This window comes from Vulpes lagopus, chromosome 2 (assembly GCF_018345385.1).
Source record: "Vulpes lagopus strain Blue_001 chromosome 2, ASM1834538v1, whole genome shotgun sequence".
Taxonomy (NCBI): Eukaryota; Metazoa; Chordata; class Mammalia; order Carnivora; family Canidae; genus Vulpes; species Vulpes lagopus.
The window spans coordinates 160,087,167-160,108,923 of NC_054825.1; the positions used below are offsets into that span (position 1 = coordinate 160,087,167).

The 21,757-nt window shown below is 42.0% G+C and overlaps 1 protein-coding gene across 1 annotated transcript in view; it reads left to right on the forward strand.

Annotated features, from left to right (window-relative positions):
• Window positions 1–677: 677 nt before the first annotated feature.
• Window positions 678–21,757, forward strand: part of LOC121484436 (zinc finger protein 470) — a 43,322-nt gene continuing 22,242 nt past the window's right edge. The window contains exons 1-8 of the mRNA XM_041743707.1: window positions 678–1,260; window positions 1,737–1,828; window positions 10,215–10,341; window positions 10,519–10,614; window positions 12,190–12,353; window positions 12,933–13,047; window positions 13,826–13,921; window positions 17,431–18,835. Coding sequence (XP_041599641.1) covers window positions 1,053–1,260; window positions 1,737–1,828; window positions 10,215–10,341; window positions 10,519–10,614; window positions 12,190–12,353; window positions 12,933–13,047; window positions 13,826–13,921; window positions 17,431–18,835 — 2,303 coding nt within the window. The 5' untranslated portion in view covers window positions 678–1,052. The remainder of the gene's footprint in view (window positions 1,261–1,736; window positions 1,829–10,214; window positions 10,342–10,518; window positions 10,615–12,189; window positions 12,354–12,932; window positions 13,048–13,825; window positions 13,922–17,430; window positions 18,836–21,757) is intronic.

Consider the following 21,757-nt stretch of genomic DNA (forward strand, 5'->3'; position numbering starts at 1 on the left):
AATGTAACAGGACGCCTCTTGGGTGTGTGATGCTGAGTGTCACAACCGCATTATGCCAGTGCTAAGTGAGGTTATGCACTGAGCCGAACGAGGCTCTCAGCTCCAGGGTTAGGACTGGCCCAACCGCGTGAATGAATAAAAACATCAGTTAATTCAGGTAACGATGAAGGTACTGCAGCAGATTTCAGAAGGTCACGAGGCGACCGGCATTCGTGACTGCGAGTTGACAGTTGGGAACGAGCCCCAACGACAGTGTGGGGGAAGGCTACAAGCGGAGGGGAGTGGCACATGGAGGGTGGGGGGTGTAGGGGCCGGGGGCCCGAGTGTCCAGGACACGGGCGCCACCTGGGGTCAAAGGCGCGCCGCGAGTCGGACGGGAAGGCACGCTGTGCTCACATGGCCCCAGCAGAATCACACTGCAGATGCCGCCAAGACCCAGCGCTGTCCTGCGCCCACACTCGGTCCACCGGGACACCTGCGTGGCGCGCGTCCGAGGACCGCGCCACCTCGCCACCTCCACCTCCCGCAGCCATCACGTCAGCCCCGCGGCTCCGCCCCTCACCGCAGCCCCGCCCCTCACGCCAGCTCCGCTCCTCAGGGAACTGCGCCTGCGCGAATCCGAACCCAGCGCCGATTCCCAGAAGCCCGTGGGGCGTCGTCGAAACATGGGGGGGGCCCTTACTTCCGGCCAGGCCTGTGTCGGGTGTCCACAACCACCGGAGGCCGCGCTCAGGAAGAGCCAGAAGCGGCCAGCCCGGAGAGGAAACGACAGACGCTGGGTCGGCCCAGGGAGGGCCGACGCATTGTGGCTTGCGCTTCGCTCAGTTTTGCCTCCGCCCTGGCCGGGACTACGTTTCCCAGAGAGCGTTGCGGTGGCCGCCTACGGCCACTTCCGGCGGCGGTCGGCGGCCGGGGTTCGTGCGGCCGGCCGGGTCGGAGGGCTCGGCGGCCGCAGGGGCGCGGGGAGGGGTGGGGCGGGGCGGGGCGGGGCCCGCTGGACGCCGGGCGTGCCCGCGGTGGGTGGGGGCAGCGAGCGCGCGCGCCTCTACGACATGCAGGGAGCGGCGAGCGCGGGGGCCCGCGGGCGGGGGTCCCCGCTCCGCCGAGGCGCTCCCCGCACAAAGCCCGGGTCGGGCCGAGGCCGGACTGCGGGGACCCCGGCCGCCTTCGCCCGTCCTGCTCGGGGAAGGCTGCGCGCGAGGAACGGCCTGTCCTGCAGGGGCCCGCGAGCAGCGGTGACCATGGGGCCGGAGAACCGAGGTGAGGGTGACAGGTGGTCGGGGACGGAGTCACCCCCTCAGAGTGTGGGGAGGCTGAGGTCTGGGGCAGAGGCCTCTCGGGCCCACGTGCTGCTGAATGGGGGTCCCTCGGCTCTGGGGCTGGTATATGGAGGAATCATCCCTCGAAGGTATGGAAATTTACCCTGAGTCCGAGCATCAAGCAGCGGTGCAGGGAGGGAGGGCGGCCTAGCCAGACACCATTCTAGTCCATGCCCCCGAGAGAGGAAACCCCTCTCCCTCCTTGGCAGCCCCTAGGTGGAATGATGGTCGTGTACAGGTCCGTCCCTGCAAGACTGGTCCTATCTGCTTGTGCCCGATAGCATTTCATTCTTCACTTGTTGAAGCGCTTCCTGATGTATGGTTGTAGTTTAAGGCTCTGCAAGAAGGGGCCGATTTCAGGCAGGTGATGAGGAGCGCGGTGTAGACTCCTTCTCCAGCTCCTCTCTCTCCCCCCAGTTCTGCCCTCTAGGGCCACTGCCCTTCTCCGGGAGAGAAGGCACAAGCAGGAGGCAGCAGGGGCGAGAACTGAACTGAAAGCCATGTCTCAGGTGAGTTGGCATTTCCACTTTCTTGTCTGAAATGCAGCCGTGCTTTTCAGGACTTAATAATGTTTATTTTCTTTTAAAAGTTTTCCGTTTAAGAGAGCTGTCCTGGGAGCTGTTTCCCATTTCCTTACATTCTGGTGAGTGATGGGCTACAGGGGTAGCCCAGGGCTTCCTTCCCTGCTTCCTCTTCATCCCATTCAGTGTTCATTCTTCATTGGTGGAGTGATTCAGCACTGCGCTGTGCCACTGTTCTGAGACAGACTCTGAAAGGGGACTCTGATGGAGCCAAGAGGTTCTCCTTGGGGCAAGCACCACAGCTGCTTGTGCTATACATGTTTTATTTGGTATCCACTTGGTGCCTGTCCCTGGAGAAACAGATGGTTAAGCCCAGCCCCTGCTCCCAAGTTGCTCACAGTCTGTCGGTGGAAAGTCATGGAAGCAAGCAAACAAGGTTCTAGAGGGCAGGTGAGAGCTGCCTAGAGGAGCTTTTGGCTTCTGGCTGCCTGTGGGGGAAGGGAGGGGCTCTCTCCCCAGAAGGTGATTTTTGAGCCATGTTTTGAAGGGAGAGGAGATCTTTGGCAGGCAGAAGAGGAAAGGGCAGCACTGGTGCAATATGAGAAGCTGTCTTTTTCTTACTCGATTATGTGGCTTCTTAAAATACCATCAAATAGTTTTGTTTGTTTGTTTTCTGCGCCTCATAAATATGATCACGGGCTCATAAATATGTGGACTAGGTTCCAGTTGTACCACCCAAAGTACTTTTAACCAAGTTACCAGTGATCTCACATTACCAGATGCACTGCCCAGGCCTCAGTCTTTTTTGACTATCGTTGGCATTTGAAGTAGCTCAGGGGTTGGCAAACTTTCACTCTAAAGGGTAGATAGTAAATATTTTAGGCTCTACAGGCCATAAGGCCTCTGTTGCAGCTGCCCAACTCTGCCTTCTAGAACTGAAGCAACCATAGACAATAGGTAAATGAATGGGCAGGGTTGTGTTCCAATAAAACTTTATTTACAAAAATGGGGGGCTGCCAACCCTTGACATAGTTCATCCCTTGCTATCCACAGGGCCCTTTATTCCCTTGGCCTCTAGGACACAACACTCAACTGGCCTTTTTCCCACCTTCCTGACTTCTCAGTTTTCACTGATGGTTCCTCCCCTGACCTGCAGCTTTCGGTGTGCCTCCAGGTTGTGTTCTTGGCTCTCCTTTCTTGTCTGTGTGCACTTGTTCCCCTGAGGAGGTCAGTTTTTTCTCATCTGTAGAAACTGGCCACAGGAAGGCTTCTTCCAAATTCGCCTTTCCAGCTCGAACCTCTGCTCTGAGCTCCATGCCTGAGTGTCCAACGTGACTCCTCCTTGAGGAATATTGAATATTGAATATCGAATAAGTAACTCATACCTAACACATTCACATTTGAATTCTAAGGTTCCCCCCAAACTGGCTGCTCCCACAGTTGTCTCTGTTTCAGACCATGGCAATTTCATGCTGTCAGTTACTCAGGCCAGAAACCTTTGCATCATTGTCCCCTCTTTCCCCACTCCTTGTGTTTATCTCATTGCAAATCCTGTCAGTGCCATTTTCACTTTATGTTAGAAACTTGTCGATGATCATCACACCTACAGCGACCATCGCTGCATTGGTGCTTGTTATCTTACTATTGGCCCCTGGGCTCTGCTTCTGTGACTTCCTGCTTCTACTTGTACTCCCTGCAGTCACATCCCAGCACTGCAGCCAGGCAGGGTCTGTTCTAACTGCCATGTCACTCTCTGTTCAGAACCCTCCCAGGGCATCCCCGAATGAAGGACACATCCTTGATGTGCTGACAGCACCCTTACTGACCCTAACTGGCCCTTTGTTTTACCATCCTCCTCCATCACTCACTTTGCTTCCTCAAAAATTGCCTTCTCATTTTCCTGATTGCGCTCTCTGTACTTTCAAAGACTCCCACCCAAATTCTTCACATCTTCTCTGCTTTACTCTTTTTTTAAAAAAAACTCTTAGCACATTTCAGCATACTGTATATCTACTTAATATATCTGGTTTTTTGCTCCAAGTACACCTAACATAGGCATGGATTTGGAACACCCTGATGCCTGATTCAGAAAATATTCGGTAGAAGAATGTATAAACCTCTCTTATAGCCAGTGTTTTGCTATTTAATAGTATTATGGTAATCATTTTTATACCTGGAAATGTCCTTTATCCCTGATTATTTCCTGTGAATACATTCCTAGAAGTTTTTCTTAACTTCGTGGGTTAAAGTTTATTAAATTTATATGAAATCCAAATACTTTATTTTTATTTTATTTTATTTTATTTTAAGATTTATTTTTTTATTTTTTTATTTTAAGATTTTTAAAAATTTATTTATTCATGGGAGACAGAGAGAGAGAGAAAGGCAGAGATACAGGCAGAGGGAGATGCAGGCTCCATGCAGGGAGCCCTACGTGGGACTCAATCCTGGGTCTCCAGGATGACACCCTGGACTGAAGGTAGCGCTAAACCACTGAGCCACCTGGACTGCCCTGAAATCAGAATACTTTAAAAGTTGTATTTGGATGGAACAATAATAGAGCCTCAAAAGCTAGAATTTTTGGTGTAAAAAAGTAGACTTTACAAAAAGAAAATTACTGATTTTTCATTCACTTGCCTTAAAAATTAATTGAATTGAACCAAAAAAAACCTTCTTTAAGACATTTTGTCTTACAAAAGACTTTCATTTTTTTCCTATTGAGTATTAATACTGAGTATCTTTGTGTAAGGTTAGACTTGTTTTTGTTTTCTGTTTGCTTTTATAATCTCTCTCATCTTTAAGATTAAGAGTGAGACCACCAGATCAAATTCTTATATTGAGTGTACCATTATGTTTTCTCTCTGGTATAGTGTGACGTTTGGAACCCTTTTGGAAATCTGCACATGTCCATACTAACAATGGGAATGAGTATAGGACGTGCACATATGAGAGTATTTTGCGTACCCTTGAATGAAGCAGGTTGATCTGGACATGAGTTGGAGAAAATTTATTTTATCTGAAAGCCACGTTGCCTAGTCCATCTTGTTTCATCATCAGCGTGAATGGATATCGGGCGTTATGGCTGCTGTCTGAGTAGAACCTTTTATTTATTTTTTTAAAGATTTTATTCATGAGAGACAGAGAGAGGCAGAGACATAGGCAGAGGGAGAAGCAGGCTCCTTGCAGGGAGCCCAATGCAGGACTCAATCCCAGGACCCGGGGATCACTCTCTGAGCCGAAGGCAGAAGCTCAACCATTGAGCCAACCAGGTGTCCCTGAGTGGAACATTTTAATCGAGATATGATAGTGTCATGGTACAGGTGTGGACTAAGGAGCCAGGCTGCCTGGGTTCAGATGCTAGCTCTAGCATTTGATCACTGTATAATTTAACCTCAAGGCAACTTAAATGGCCACATTTTCTTCATCTGTAAAAATGGGGATGATAATGGTACTGGCTTAATATGGTTCTTAGAAGGATTAATTAAGTTAATGCATGTACAATGTCTAAAAAAACGTAAAGGTTCCTGGCACGTAGTGAGATCTCAGTAAGTGTTAGTTGTCAGCATCCTCATGTCACTGTCATTTAGAAATTTACAGACTAGCCCTTTAGGTGACACACAGTAACACAATATATGATGTTGGACAGGAGTTGGCAAACTAGCCTAATCTGGCCTGCCACCTCTTTTTTGTATAGCTCATGAGCCACAAATGGTATTAACATTTTTCAGTGATTGAAAAAGAATGAAAAGCAATGTGAAAATCACCTAAGTTTATATTTTGGTGCTCATAAATGATATCTTCTTGGAGCATGGCAAACATAGTTTAGCTGTTGTCTGTGGCAGCTTTTATGCTGCAAGAGCGGAGATGAGTCGTTGTGACAGAGGCTCTCTGGCCTACAAAGCCTAAAATATTTGTCCTCTGACCCTTTACAGAGAGACTTTGCTGACCCCTGATGTAGATGTTAAGGGTGTGGACGATGAAGCCAGACTACTGGGTTCAGAATCTTGGCTCTGCAGTTGACTGTGTGATCTTGGGCAAGTTACAGCTCTCTGTTTTCCTCATCTATAGAATGGGAATGGTGATAGTACCAACACCCAGGGTTATGGGGGTTGAATAAGCTTATATGTAAGTATATAGACTTCTGTCTGGAATAACCTAAGTCCTGTGAGCAATAATTGTTACTGTTTAGAGTAAAAGACATTTGCTAGCTCTTTTAGTCTGTCCGGTCTGCTATCACAGACAACCATGGACTGGCAGCTTATACACAACTGGAGGCTGGGAAGAACCAAGATTGTGGTGTTGGCAAATTATATGTGGTGACTGATGCAGACCCGCTTCCTGTTTCATAGCTGGCACCCTCTCTCTGTGTCCTCATATGGAAGAAGGGGCTAGGGAGCTCTCAGGGGTCTCTTTTATAAGGACACTAAGACCATTAAAGAGGATTCACCCTCATGACTAAAGCACCTCCCAAAAGGCCCTACCTCCAAATGCCATCACACTGGGTGTTAGGATTCAAATGTATAGGTTTTGGGGGGACATAAAGCATTCAGACCATAACACTAACAGAAATCATTGATTCTTTTTTGATCAGTTGCATTTCTTTTCTTTTTCTTTTTCTGATAAAATGTCTTACCTGGAGGCACATACACCATTAATGCTGGGTCCCTCTGGAACATAGAAGTAGAGAGAGAAAGGGACATTCTTATTAAGCAAAAAACCAGGCCCCCAAAAACTCAGTTGCCCAGGTATAAGAAAATATTGGAACTTATACTCTTCTTTGTAGCAAGAGCCTCAAATTCCAGTTTTCCCATCAATGACAAAGTAATAACAAGGGCTAGAAATTTGGGCATCATTTTCTCTTGCACCAACAGACTTCTAACGTCATTGTAAAGATGCTGTAATTATATTGTAGATTTAAAAAAGGTATTGTAATTTGCATACAGTATATGTACTGTATACTGTATATAATACTGTATACATTATATATACTGTATATAATGTTTCATTTAGTAAACAATATGTGAAAGATTTTTGAATGTCTGAAAAAAATAAGTGTAAGACTCGCCAGGCAAGGAACATGTAGTTAAAACTAGGGCGGTTTAGTGCCAGCTGCAGCCCAGGGTGTGATCCTGGAGACCCGGGATCGAGTCCCACGTTGGGCTCCCTGCATGGAGCCTGCTTCTCCCTCTGCCTGTGTCTCTGCCTCTGTCTCTCTGTGTCTCTATGAGTAAAAAAAAATAAAAAAATAAAATCTTTAAAAAAAAAAAGAAGAACTATAGGGCTGGAATCTGTGAAAAGCTGGCTTTTAGAATCAGGTCAGAATAAAAGCATAGAAGTAGCATGTGTCTGAACAATTATATCTTTGGAAATACTTGCATTGAAATGGTTTTTTTGGGGGGCCTGGGCCCAGTCAGAAGAGCATGCAACTCTTGATCTTGGGGTTGTGGGTTTAAGGCCACACTGGGTGTAGAGATTACTTAAATAAATATTAAAAAAAGAAGAAATGTTTGTGTGTTTTTTTTAAGCCACTTTATGGAGGTATGATTGACATGTAGGAAGCTGCACGTTTTTAATGTGTACAACTCAATGAGTTTGAGGATGGGTATATACTGGTAAAACCATCACTAACATCAAGGCCATAAACTTATCATCTTCCAAATGTTCCTCCTACTCTTATTATTATTTTTTCTTAGCAAGAACACTTAACATAAGATCTACCTTCTTAAAAAAAAAATCTATCCTCATAGTAAATTTTAAGGAAATAACAGAATATTGTTAGCTATAGGCATAATGTTATACATTACATCTCCAAAACTAGTCATCCTTCACAACTGAAACTTTGTTCCCTTTGACCATCACCTCCACATTTCCTTCTTACCCAGCCCCTGGCAACTGCCATTCTACCCTCTGCTTCTGTAAGTTGGACTATTTCAGCTTTCACATATAAGCAAGATCATGCAATGTTTGTTTTTCTGTGTCTGGCTTATTTCATTTATCATCTGCATTGAAACGTTTGAATTTCAGGATGCTTGAAGATTTCCACTGAGTCTTGCACAGTGAATTTGAAGGCATTTAACTGCTGGTACAGATGAATATAAACAACCCAGGGAACCAGAGCTGAACCTTTACAGCAAAATGAGCACTCTTGCTACTTATTTGGCCAGCAGATCAGTTCCTTTGCTCTCATGACCAGATGCTCCAAGTTGACAGCATTACTGAGAGCAGCCAGCACCATCTGAGACTTGCTTGTTCAGGTCGACATACGAGCATGTTCTTGGCTCAGGACTTATAATATGCAGTTCTTGGCTGTTTCCTGCAAGTATTGCCAGCAGTTTTCTATGACCTGGCACCTTTCAGTCTCCCATTTAGGAGATTTATGCTATCAAAAGTTTACTGTCTGCACAAATCAAAGATACCACTTATAAAACCCTTTTGACTTGTCTTTACATGGTTTGGTTGGAAATATTTTCAGAATTGGTGCAGGCTAAAGAGCATGTGATAGCATATCCCCTCACAGGGACTTTTGTTGCCGCTAGGATTTTAAAATCCTAGGGCTGCTGGTCATTTAAATCTAGAATTATGTGGAGCTGAAAACAGGAAAGTTGGGTTGTTGGTAGGAGTGTGGTAGCCAACATTTATTTAGAACTTTTGTGGAACCCGTGCCAGTCCCCAGTGCTATGCCCATGCTATGTTTGGTCCATGATTTGTGAGATTTTGTTGATTTTTTCCATTTTGCAGATGGGGAGGTGAGACAGGTTAAGTGAGTAGGTGAGATTGCAGAGCATTCAGGTTTTGGGCTCTGCTGCTTATTGATTTCACTATTTACTTTTTTTTTTTTTTTTTAAGATTTTATTTATTTATCCATGAGAGACACAGAGAGGCAGAGACAGAGGCAGAGGGAGAAGCAGGCTCCCTGCTGGGGCCTGATGCAGGACTTGATCCCAGGACCCCAGGATGATGACCTGAGCCAAAGGCAGATGCTCAACCATTGAGCCACCCAGGGGCCTCTCACTATATACTTTTAAAATCCTAGGGCTGCTGGTCATTTAAATCTGGAGGGCAGCCACTCATGGGATTCCCACGGTGAGAATTTGAATTAAGTAAATGTTTAAAATACATTGGAATGTATCAGAATTATACACTGAAATCCTAAAAATATGCTACATAAAAATTGGCCAGGAGAGGACGAGATGAGCTGCATGCTCACCATCACACATGTGTTCATGGTACCTTTCGACACTTCTGCTTCTCTGAGATGGCACCTTGATTCTTGAAAGTGTTCTGTAGTGTTTTTCCTTTTTTTTTTTTTTTTTGTAGTGTTTTTCTTAAACATCTTTATGTCAGAAAAAAGAGGATTTTGGGGGGATCCCTGGGTGGCGCAGCGGTTTAGCACCTGCCTTTGGCCCAGGGCGCTATCCTGGAGACCCGGGATCGAATCCCATGTCGGGCTCCCGGTTCATGGAGCCTGCTTCTCCCTCTGCCTGTGTCTATGCCTCTCTCTCTCTGTGTGTGTGACTATCATAAATAAATTTTTTAAAAAATTTTTTAAAAAGAGGATTTTGTTTAGTGTATTTTTTTTCTTATTAACACGAATGCTCAACATCTAATGAACACTGAAAGTGAAATAGAAATCCCTAGAACCCGCTTTGAGGGTTAGTCTTCTCTGCCTTTTGAGGCTCATCTTCACATTGATTTCCACATTCTTGTGCTGATCCAGGCCACTCATGTGTCGTCATGTTGAAAAATGCTCTTATATGTTGTGCCTGGAGCAGTTGAGCCTCCATTATTTATGGTCTGAATTGCTGTGTGTACACCTGCACAAAATTGCCAGCTCTCTGAGGGCAGGGGCTGTTTGTGTATTTTTCTCTTTAGATATTATTCCTTATACATATAGTCTCTCACCCAAACTGAGGAGAAAAGTAGTCCTGAGACCCCTATCTGAGTCTGCTCAGGCTGCTGTAACAACACACCGTGGATGGGGATCTTGAACACATTTATCTTCCCAGTCTGTTCTGGAGGCTGGGAGTTGGAGATCACAGTGCTGGCAGGCTTGGGTTTCCCTGAGGCTTCTCTTCGACTTGCGGATGGTCTCCCTGTCACCATGTCTTTGCACATGCTTTTCTCTGTGTGGTAGCATCCCTGGTGTCTCTTCCTCTTACTATAAGGACGCCAGTAACATTGGATTAGGGTCCAACCACAGGACTTCATTTATCGCCTCTTTTAAGGTTCCACCGCCAAATGAATCACATTCTGAGTTTCTGGGTGTTAGACTTTGAGTTTGGGGAACACAGTTGAGTCCATAACAACCACCTCCCCACCCCCGTTGATGGGGCATGAGCACTGATTAAACAAGAGTGTGGTTTTGTCCTTTCAGAGCTTGGTGACATTTGGGGATGTGGCCATCAATTTCTCCCAAGAGGAGTGGGAGTGGCTGAACTCTGCTCAGAGGAATCTGTACAGGAGTGTGATGTTGGAGAACTACAGGAACCTAGTTTCACTAGGTGAGGATGTTCCCTGCTCATTCTCCAACCTGCCCTGGTGGCTTCTGTAACTTGGAGCCCTTTACTCCTTCAGCACCATGCCCTTCCCTGCACTCTTTCATCAGGCCAGGGAGCCAGCATCTTCAGTCTGCACAGACCCACAGCATGACCACCTCCTCCCTCTTCTTGTGTACTTAGGACTTTGCGTTTCCAAGCCCGACATGATCTCTTCATTGGAACAGAGGAAGGAGCCCTGGATGGTGAAGAGAAAGTTGACAAGAGGCCGGTGCCCAGGTGAGCGTGGGAGGCCTGGCTGGGGTGAAGGCCCTGTGGGTCACGGCTCAAGATCCCAGGCATATGGGATCAGCAGACTTCCTGAGCCTCCAGGCCTGAAGGGAGAATTGAGGCCTCTTGAGCCAGGCTGCCCAAAATGTTCATCCTACCTGATCTCTCCGCCTCTGCTCCCCTCCCTCTGAACATGACTTCTCTCCTCTGCTCTGGATTCCATTTTTCCTAGCTCCTTCTTAGACCCTTTGTCATGCAAGCTTACATTCCTGTACTTTAAAAAATCCTTGGCTGATTCCAGTGTCTTTATTATCTTATTTCTCTTTGATTAAATGACTGTTCTGTGTATAGACGTCTTTCACTGACTTTTATTGTCACTTTTGAGTAAGGCTGATTGGTGGATGAGTGTCAGCTATTGAAGAATTAACCCTGTCACTGGGGAAATAGGGCATATCCTTATGTAGCTTATGTGAAGTAGAAACTGCTGTCCTATGTATGGTGAGTATAAATAGGGACCGAAGAGGAAGAAGAAAAATCACTCCCAGTTTCAAGCCAGAGAAACAAGAATGAGAGTAGAGTCTTTAGCAGAAATGTTAGAATGACAAGAAAGAGATCAGCAGGCGAGGAGCGGGTCTGGGTGGGGCCGTCATTGATTTGGGCAGGTGGGCCTCCCAGTGCAGACAGGACCAGACAGGACAGTGGAGTGACTGGCTCTCAGAAGGAAAGAACACTGATTCTGATTTGACAGAGAAATCTTACAGATCTTGTGATGATATTTCTATCACTTGGGAATACAGTGGTTTCAACTACAGCATTATCTGTGGAACAACAAATTGACCAAGTAAGACAAGGGATCAGAATTACAGGCTTCTCTCAGGGGTTACTACAAGAGGAAATGGCAACGATTTCTAAAGAATTGAGAATCTTGTAAAACCTCTTTGTTTAAATCATACAAGGGAAGACTTTGTATCGACAGAACCGGACAGGCTGCTCAAAGATACAACTTCCAACAAGATTCATGGGTTGTTAAAGGGTACAGGAGAACTAGCAGGGTGTATCTGTGAAACTTTTCCATTTCACATATTAGATCACATTCTCTGAATGAGTTTAATAAAACAAAATAGCTATTTTCTTCTGGCAGTCCTTTGTCTCTTGTGGAGATTCTAGTTGATTATTGAAGACTTGCACTTTTCAGGCTGGGATTTGAACTTTTGTTAGTTAACATTGTAATAAAAGAGGCACTCTTAAAAAGAGAAAATAATTTTTTCTGAAAAACTGGAGAAAGATTCAAAGTGAATTTTACTTAATAATGTTGAGATAAGGATCATATAGCAGTTTTCTTCCTTAGCCTCCCCTCTCTTTTTGTTAGCCACATTTTATCTTAGATTTAGGTAATAAAGCTCATGTTGTATCCTTTAGGATGAAAGCTACACAAATATGGGAATATATGGTTGGTTAGTCATGTAAAAAAAGCTTTTGATATGATATGTTTCTTTGAGAATTTTAATTCTTCTGATTATGTTTTGGAAGTTTTCTTTATACTGATACATAATGGAGAAAGCTTGCTTTTTTCATATCTTTCAGATTTGAAGGCTGTGCTGGAGACCAAGGAGTTACCTGCAAAGAAGGACATCTCTAAAGAAAAGTTGTCCCAGGCAGTGATAGTGGAGAGACTCACAAATTACAGCCTTGAATGCTCTATATTGGAGGAACATTGGGATTATGGTGCTCTGTTTGAGAGGCAGCCGGTAAGTCAGGAGATCAGTTCTAGTCAAGACACAGTATCCTTCCAAAAGAAACCTGTCTTGAGGGGAGAGATCATGACCACAGTGAGTTTGGGAGAAGTTTTCCTTTGAATACAGTGCTTCCTGTAGACAGAGTATCCCGCAAGAAGGAAGAGTGTGCAGTCATGATGCCCATTAGAAGAGGGGCTGCAATTCAGTTGTAATGAGTCACAAACAAGTCTGTCTTAATCAAAAACATTCAACATGTGATGACATGAGAAGGCTCTGAGCAGGACCTCAGCCCTGCTCTGTCATCAAAGCTTACATTATGAGAGGGACACCTGGCAGACTTGAGTCTTGAAGGTGGGGAAAGCCTCAGTCAGCATTAGGAGATTCATACTGTAAGTTTGTTCTCTGCAAAATTACAGATTCTTTTTTTCCCCCCAAACATAGACATTATGCCTAGACCTGGTCATTATGTGACCTGCGTTGCTCAGAACTTGAGTGAGAATTCTTGCATAGGTTGTGTCTTTCACACCCTTACCCACAGCCTTTGCAGGTTTGTGGGCACATTTGACCAAAAAGTGTGTTGTACCATTTCAGGGCTTAGTGACTATCACGAATATGGCCGTAGACTTCTCCCAGCAGCTGGACCCTGCTCAGAAGAGTTTCTGTAAGAATGTGATATGGGAGAACCGTAGTGACCTGGGGTCAGTAGGTAAGGATGTCCCTCTCCTAAATCTGAACCTGTCTTCAGCAACTGCCACTTTCATTTCTCAGGGGTTTTATTTATTTATTTATTTATTTATTTGAGAATGAGAGAGAGGGCAGCCCGGGTGGCTCAGTGGTTTAGCACCTCCTTTGGCCCAGGTCGTGATCCTAGAGACTCAGGGTCGAGTCCCATGTCAGGCTCCCTGCATGGAGCCTACTTCTCCCTCTGCCTGTGTCTCTGCCCCCGCCACCCCTCTCTCTCTCTCTCTCTCTCTCTCTCTCTCTGTCTTTCTGTCTCTCTGTGTCTTTCATGAAGATATAAAATCTTAAAAAAAAAAAAAAAAAGAACGAGAGAGAGCATAAATGGGGGAAGGGGCAGAGGTAGAGGGAGAAGTAGGCTCTCCACTGAGCAGGGAGCCCGATATGGGACTTGACCCCAGGACCCTGAGATCGTGACCTGAGCCGAAAGCAGGCACTTAATTGACTGAGCCACCCAGGTGCCTTTATTCAAATGTCGGTTTTGAATTTAGAGGTGGAGGAGGGGTCTTATGAAGTTTTGGGCTGAATTTTTGTCGTGATTCCTAAGATGAGAATTTGACATTTGTAGAGTTGAAAGTTGGTATGTTCATTATGCTTGAAGCATCATCTTTAATGTCTTTCAGATACTGCTCACTTTTCTTTCTGCTTCTTCCTGTAATAAAACACTTTTCTATCAAAACCACAGAACTGGTTCTTGATTAAGAATGTCCAGTGTATGACAGAACCCCATATCTGCCCATATGCAGGACCCTGTGTCTCTAAGCCAGATTTGGTCTCTCTGCTGGAGCACGGGAAAGAGCCCTGGATGGTGGAAAGAGAGCTGACAAGGAGCCTGTTCTCAGGTGAGTGCAGCAGGCCTGGGTGGAAGTGCCACTGCAGGTTAGAGCAGAACTTTCGCCAAAGAGGCTGAGTCCTCACTAATGTATAGGAGAAGATGCACAGGACTTCACAAAGTCCTCCAGGTCTAGAGAGAAAATAGAGGTCTCAGACTTCAAAATTATTCCCTTTCCTCCCTTGCTACCCTCTCTTGAGTGATTGCTCATTCCCTGTAACGTTTCTCCTTTGGCCACTCATATTTGCTCAGCTCCTTACACGATTCTGTCCTAACCCCATGTACTTTTGAGCTATTTTTCGTGATCACATGGCCCACTCTTCATTCTGCATCCATTCCTGTAAGAACCATGAATGGAAAGTTATTTGAGGGAGCCATTGTGCTTGGCATTGGTAGGTACTTGGAGAAAAAGGGAATTTACACATATGTTGTGATTGTAAATGGTCACTCCAGTGGAAAGGATGAAACATGTTTATGGATGAACTGGATGAAGTAGAGTTTGCAGAATTTCCAATAGGGCATTGCAGAGACAAAGGAGAGGATTAATTTCCAGTAGCTTTCTTGTTTGAGTCAGGGTGGATAGAAGTTGCATTGCAAGAAGATAGAAGTGGAAGGTCTCTTCTTTTTTTGAGGCAGGGAGTTCTATTCCTCTTTTGATACATAAGGGAAAGAAGAATTTCTTTAGAAAACAATGATTTATAGAAAATGTAATCCTATCACCTGTTTGGAAGCAGAATGTAAAATCATGACTGATAATCCCAATATGTTAACAGAGCAAGTGTAGACTTCTTCAAGTTGTGAAAAACACATATTTTTTCATGTAATTGGAATTATAGTGTGTATTCCCACATGCACAGAGATGTTTTTTCACATGCATTCTGTGCCCTATATCTCATTGCTCAATTAGGATGCTTCATATTTTTTGGTATTAAAAATATATTTGCAACAGGTATCTTTATGTACATGAAAACCACTATTTTGGGATTGTTATATCCCTGGATGTGAACATATGTTAGGCTCTGAAAGTTTAGTTTGCTTTCAGCAGCTGCTGCAGTGATTAGATGACTTGATGTATAGGATTAATTGTATCTTCCTAGCAGTGGGTATTTTGATGAAAATAGTTGCTTATTTTTTGGTGAAAGATTATGCCCTAAAGTTATTTTTTTTATTATGAAAGAGATTGAATACTGTTTCTACATGTTTATTCTCTTTATCCTTTTGTAAAATATATCTCATATATTCATTTCTCTATTTGTGTGTTAAAAGCTTTCTTAACTGTTCCAGTGATTTTTTTTTTTTTAAATATCAACATACTTTCTCACATATGGTTAATAGGAGTTTCTGTTTAATTAGACCTTTTAGGGATCCCTGGGTGGTGCAGCGGTTTGGCGCCTGCCTTTGGCCCAGGGCGTGATCCTGGAGACCCGGGATCGAGTCCCACATCGGGCTCCTGGTGCATGGAGCCTGCTTCTCCCTCTGCCTATGTCTCTGCTTCTCTCTCTCTGTGTGACTATCATAAATAAATAAAAAATTTTTAAAAAGTAGACCTTTTTAAATTGTGATGTGTAAAGATTTTAACATTTTTATGTGAACAATACCTATTTCTAGACATCTTTACCAATAGTGAGTATTTTTTTTCAATTTTTGCCAAGCTCTTGGGTGAAAAGGGGTGTTTAATTTGCATTTCCTGCAGTACTTATAATTTTGAGAAATAGTGCACTTTAAATCCATTTAGAGTTCATATTCTGTTAATGGTGTCAATATACTTATTACCCACATTTCCTTTGGATCGTATTTCCTTGCCTTTATATTGTATGAATATAAATCCTATCTCAAAAATGTGATACATTTTCTTCCCACTTTCATGTAGCCTGTAAGTTTGCACATGGCTGTTTCTTTTCACCATAAGGTGTAGTTTAAGTTGGGTGGTATCTTTATAGAAGCCTTTACTTTGTTGACCTTTTGTTTCACTTACAGTTTTTTCTTTTTATTTATAGAGGCATCATTCCCATTTGTATCACCTCACAAATTTGGTTTTATTTCCATTACTTATTTAATTCTTACTCTCTTCCTGTCCATGAACACAGGATGTCTTTCCATTTATTTATATCTTCTTAATTTCATTCAGCAGTGTTTTGTAGTTTTCAATGTACAATGTCATACCTCCTTAGGTAAATTTATTCTTAAGTAATTTATTCTTTTAATGTTATCCCTCATAGAATTGTTTTCATAATTTCCTTTTCAGATTGTTCACTTCTAGGGTATAGAACCAAAACTGATTTTTGTGTGTTGTGATCTTGTGTCTTGTAATTTTGATGAATTGATTTATTAGCTCTAGTACTTTTCTTGTGGATTCTCTGGGGTTTTCTATATAAAAAAACGGGATCATGTTATTTGCAAATAGCAGTTTACTTCTTCCTTTCTAACTTGAATGTCTTTTATTTCTGTTTCTGATTGCTCTGGCTAGAACCTCTGGTACAGTGTTGAGTAGAAGTTGAAAAAGCAGGCATCCTTGTCTTATTACTGATCTAAGAAGGAAAACTTTAAGTATTTAGATTTCATGAGAAAAAACTATTTTCCCTTTTTTTAAGATCATCTTTTTGATAACTTTTGATTCTCTGCATCATCTCCCCAAAACCACTTTCATCTGTATGTATTTATTGAGATTAACTACACATGCACAAATTTTTGGTGCATGCTAAGTGATTTAGCAGGAGGACTTTAGGCATGTACACTCTTCCCTGTAAGCATTAGAATCTGAGATAAGACACATGCTTGCTCAGTAGTGTGTATGATGTGATTAAATATAATGGCAGCACTCACCATTTTTTAAAAAACAGTTTTGAACTAAGACAGTAAATGGCAGGTCCTATTCATTAATACATGGCCAGAGAAGTGAAGAATTAATAAAAGACCAGAAAAGTGTCAGGCCTATGAAAGCATGCAGGTAAATGTAAAAATGATATTATGTTGCTAAATGTATTAGTTGGTAATGTAGGTTTTTGTTGAAATTAAATAAGATGTGGTTAGCAGAAACCTTATTTTCTCATTTGAGGGGAAAGACCAGCTTTCAGATAATCCTGATAAATGCTAATGAGTACTTTGTCACTTTTGTGCTTTGGTGTGCTTCTTGGAACAGCTTTCATGATGTGATGACTGCTCTGGCATTGAAGCAAGACAGAGTGGGAGAGAGATTAAAGGCAATGAATGTCAGAATTTTTAGGTGGTGTGATTGCAGAAAAATTTCCCAGTTCCTTTCTTCTAATATGTAACTGATTCCACATGTATTTAATTCTTTTCTGCTCACCTCTTGTAGGCTCCTATATAAATTATGCTGGAGCTTGCTTACATACATTGTATACTGCATGTTTACATGTTTTAGAGACACATAGTTTATGTAGTTTAATTAGGGTTTATTTCACCAATTAATGAATTCATCATAGCTTTCAAAAACTCTTAGCAAATTCTTTTTTTTCTAGCACACAATAAAGAAATACTTGTTTTCTTGTTATCTTTCAGGCCAACAGTCTATACATGAGACCCAGGAATTATTTCCAAAGCAAGATACATTTGCTGAAGTAACAGATAGAACTTCAAACACTAATTTGGAGTGTTCCACTTTCAGAGAAAATTGGGATTCTGAGAGTGTGTTTGAAAGGAAGCTGGTAGGTCAGGAGACACAATTCAGGCAAGAGGCAATCACTCATAATAAAAGCCTCTCTAAGGAAAGAGAACGTAATTTTAATAAATCTGGAAGATGGTTTCATTTGGACATTTCCGAAGAGAGAGTTCATAATCGTGATTCAGTTAAAAATTTCCCCAAAAATTCAGTGGTAATAAAACATACGGGAATTTATGCGGGAAAAAAACTTTTCAAATGTAATGAATGTAAGAAAACTTTTACCCAGAGTTCATCCCTTACTGTTCATCAGAGAATTCATACTGGAGAGAAACCCTATAAATGTAATGAATGTGGAAAGGCCTTCAGTGATGGCTCATCCTTTGCTAGACATCAAAGATGTCACACTGGCAAGAAGCCTTATGAATGTATTGAATGTGGGAAAGCTTTCATACAGAACACATCCCTTATTCGTCACTGGAGATATTACCACACTGGAGAGAAACCTTTTGATTGCATCGACTGTGGAAAAGCCTTTAGTGATCACATAGGACTTAATCAACATAGGAGAATTCATACTGGAGAGAAACCCTACAAATGTGATGTATGTGACAAATCCTTTAGATATGGCTCATCTCTTACTGTACATCAAAGGATTCATACTGGAGAAAAACCATATGAATGCGATGTTTGCAGAAAAGCCTTCAGTCATCATGCATCACTCACTCAACATCAAAGAGTGCATTCTGGAGAAAAGCCTTTTAAATGTAAAGAATGTGGGAAAGCTTTTAGGCAGAATATACACCTTGCTAGTCATTTGAGGATTCATACTGGAGAGAAACCCTTTGAATGTGGGGAATGTGGTAAATCCTTCAGCATAAGTTCACAGCTGGCTACTCATCAGAGAATTCATACTGGAGAGAAGCCCTATGAATGTAAAATTTGTAGTAAAGCATTCACCCAGAAGGCTCACCTTGCCCAGCATCAGAAAACACATACAGGAGAGAAACCATATGAGTGTAAGGAATGTGGTAAAGCCTTTAGCCAAACCACACACCTTATTCAGCATCAGAGGGTTCATACTGGAGAGAAACCCTATAAATGTGTTGAATGTGGGAAGGCCTTTGGTGATAACTCATCCTGTACTCAACATCAGAGGCTTCACACTGGCCAAAGACCTTATGAATGTATTGAATGTGGGAAGGCATTCAAGACAAAGTCATCACTTATTTGTCATCGCAGAAGTCATACTGGAGAGAAACCTTATGAATGTAGTGCATGTGGCAAAGCCTTTAGCCATCGTCAGTCCCTTAGTGTACATCAGAGAATTCATTCTGGAAAAAAACCATATGAATGCAAAGAATGTAGGAAAACCTTCATCCAAATTGGACACCTCAATCAACATAAAAGAGTCCACACTGGAGAGAGATCCTATAACTATAAGAAAAGTAGAAAAGTCTTCCGGCAGACCGCACACCTTGCTCATCAGAGAATTCATAGTGGAGAGTCAGCAGCACACCCGTCTTTGCCTTCCACATCAAGTCCTGTGGATCTGCTTCCCAGATTTCTCTGGGGTCCGTCCTCCCTCCCATCAGCATAGTCTCAACATTGTTGTTTCACCTGGACAACTCCATTAGCTTAAAAACTGGTCCCTCTGTTTGGTTTAGTTTTGTTGTCCTTGAGTTTGGTCTTCCCATTGCAGAATTTTTTCTTAAGTGTAACTATAGTTGATTCACTTCTTATGTAAAAACTTGTGTTGAGATCCTTTAAATTGGTTAATACATAAGATGTGCTTCTTCATTAGCACAGTGCCTGGTGCGGATCAAATATTGAGTAAAACATTATTTTGGGACATTAAGGGTTATCACAGTCAGCTCTTGAATAAAAATGATGCATAGAAGGAGGCCAGGAGAAACCAGTTTAGATCAGGAACAGAAGTTTCAAAGTAGTCAATGAGGTTTTGCCAATGGTGGTTTAAAATTTGATTTCATCACATTGAGTTTGAATTGTGGCTTTCCATCTCATCTGCATAAATGTAAGGTGATGTGACTTTATTGGTGAGAGAATTCAGCTTTCCTGTATGTCTAACATCAGTCTTAGAAAGTATGTGGAGAGCATGGATGAGTAGGCCTCTTGGAACAAAAGAACTGAAATGATCAGAAAAAAATGCAAGATTTATTTGCCTAAAGTTAAAACTACGACATGTTACTAAAAAATTAGAAAATTTGGAAAGATTTGATTTAAAATCACTTGGGCTTATGAATCAATTCTATTAAACTTTTAAGGAACTGTCAACCTTAAAGTAAACCAGTCTAAATTGACCAAAGTCTCTAGTTTTGTATGGCCCATGATCTAAATTTTTTTAAAAAAAGGTTTTATATGATTGAACAAGTGAAAAGAATATTTTGTGACAACATGAGAATTATATTAAGTTTAAATGTCAGTGTCTGCAAAGAAAGTTTAATTGGCATACAACCACACTCATTTGTTTACATTTTTCTGTGGCTGCTTTCACACCACAGTGGCAGAGCTGAGGAGCCACAACAGAGCCAATATGGCCTGCAATGCCTCAAATATTTATTCTATCCTTTTACAGAAGTTTGCCAACCCCTGCTCTGGTACAGAGGAGAGTATACAAAAGGTTCTAATTATTTCTAAGAGTGTAATACAACTCCCACTTCAAAAACAAGACAAAATTCTAAGGCAACTTATGAATAGAGTTGAAAAGGAATTATTAAACTATTGAAATACAAAAATATGTCAATAGAGGAGAAGTACTTTTTCTAGATGAAATACTCAATACTGTTAAAATGTTTGTAAATTGTCATTCACAACAGAGTCCTAGTAGGATATATTTACTTTAACAGTTTCAGTGGAAACAACACAAGGAAAGATAATTTGACAAGCATAGAAGGACATTTTTGAAATAGGTTCCTCTGCATATCAGATTTTACTATATCATAAGGCTGGTTTTTCATTAGTGGGGAAATATTTTGATAGTTGGTAATCCACCCTCTTTCAAAAAAACACACATACCTTATAGAGAAATATGCAATTGTATTTAACATTTCTAATTATGAAATGATATGTAAGAAGCAAACAGAAAGGAGGAAGGCTTTACTAAATAGGACATGGGGTCCTAGAAGACATGAGCAAGAGAATAAGTTGGCCTGTACAAAGATTAAAAAGGTAAGCATGGTGGAAGGCACCAAAAAGATGTAAAAGACAATTGATAAATAATACAAGTTATATGAAAAATATGTCATGTAGGAACAAAGTGCCATTACACCTACAAAACAGTGGGAAAAAATTGGTGATGTATACCAAATAGGTATGTTGGTTGAAGAATTCAAATGACTAAACAAAGTCTGTAAATTTCTTAGCCTCACTAGTCAGAAAATAACTAAAACAAGCTTTCCTGGCTTTCAGATGGATTAAAATCTAAAATTTAGATAATGTCCAGTACTGGCATCAGCACGAAGACAGATACCTGATCATTAGCAGTGTAAAATTGTCTTTTTGGATGGCAACATAGTATGACCTATCAACATTATAAATATGCATTCCTTTTGAAATAGTAATTCTAGATCTAGGAATTTTGTCCCATTGGAAGAAATTTCTGTAAATAATGTTTATTGCAACATTGTAATTATGATAAAATAAGATTTCACTGTCCTGCCAAGCAGGTTCATTAAATTGTGATTATTCAATACTGTATTGTCTGGTTAGTAGAAAGAGTTTAAATCCTATGTATGCTTCTATGGAGAATTGTCTGTCCACAATATATTAAATGAGATATGTGCAACTTCCAAAACCTAAAGTGTAAAATCATGTCATAGCATCAAAATTAATATTGAATATATATGTGTGTGCGTGTATCTATGTGTATATTTTTTTCAGTATATATGGTGAAATCTAGTTTTGTCTTTGACACACACACTTATCCTAGCTCTTTGTTGGCACTTGACTTTCTTCATTCTGTAGTAGTCTACAGTCACACATGGATCCAATTAAACCAATCAGATTTTTCATTCTTTTTATTTTGGTTGGAGACACAGGGACAGGAGCAGGGCCAATCAATATTCAGCCATATATGTGGCACAACGGATGTTTTCTTTTCATTGTGATTGGTTGGGGCCCTCTTGTAACCAACTGTTAAGAGCATGAAGTATCACTCCTAGGCTGAAGTATTGCAGTTGAGTTGAGGTCGTTAGTCATCCTTTGGCA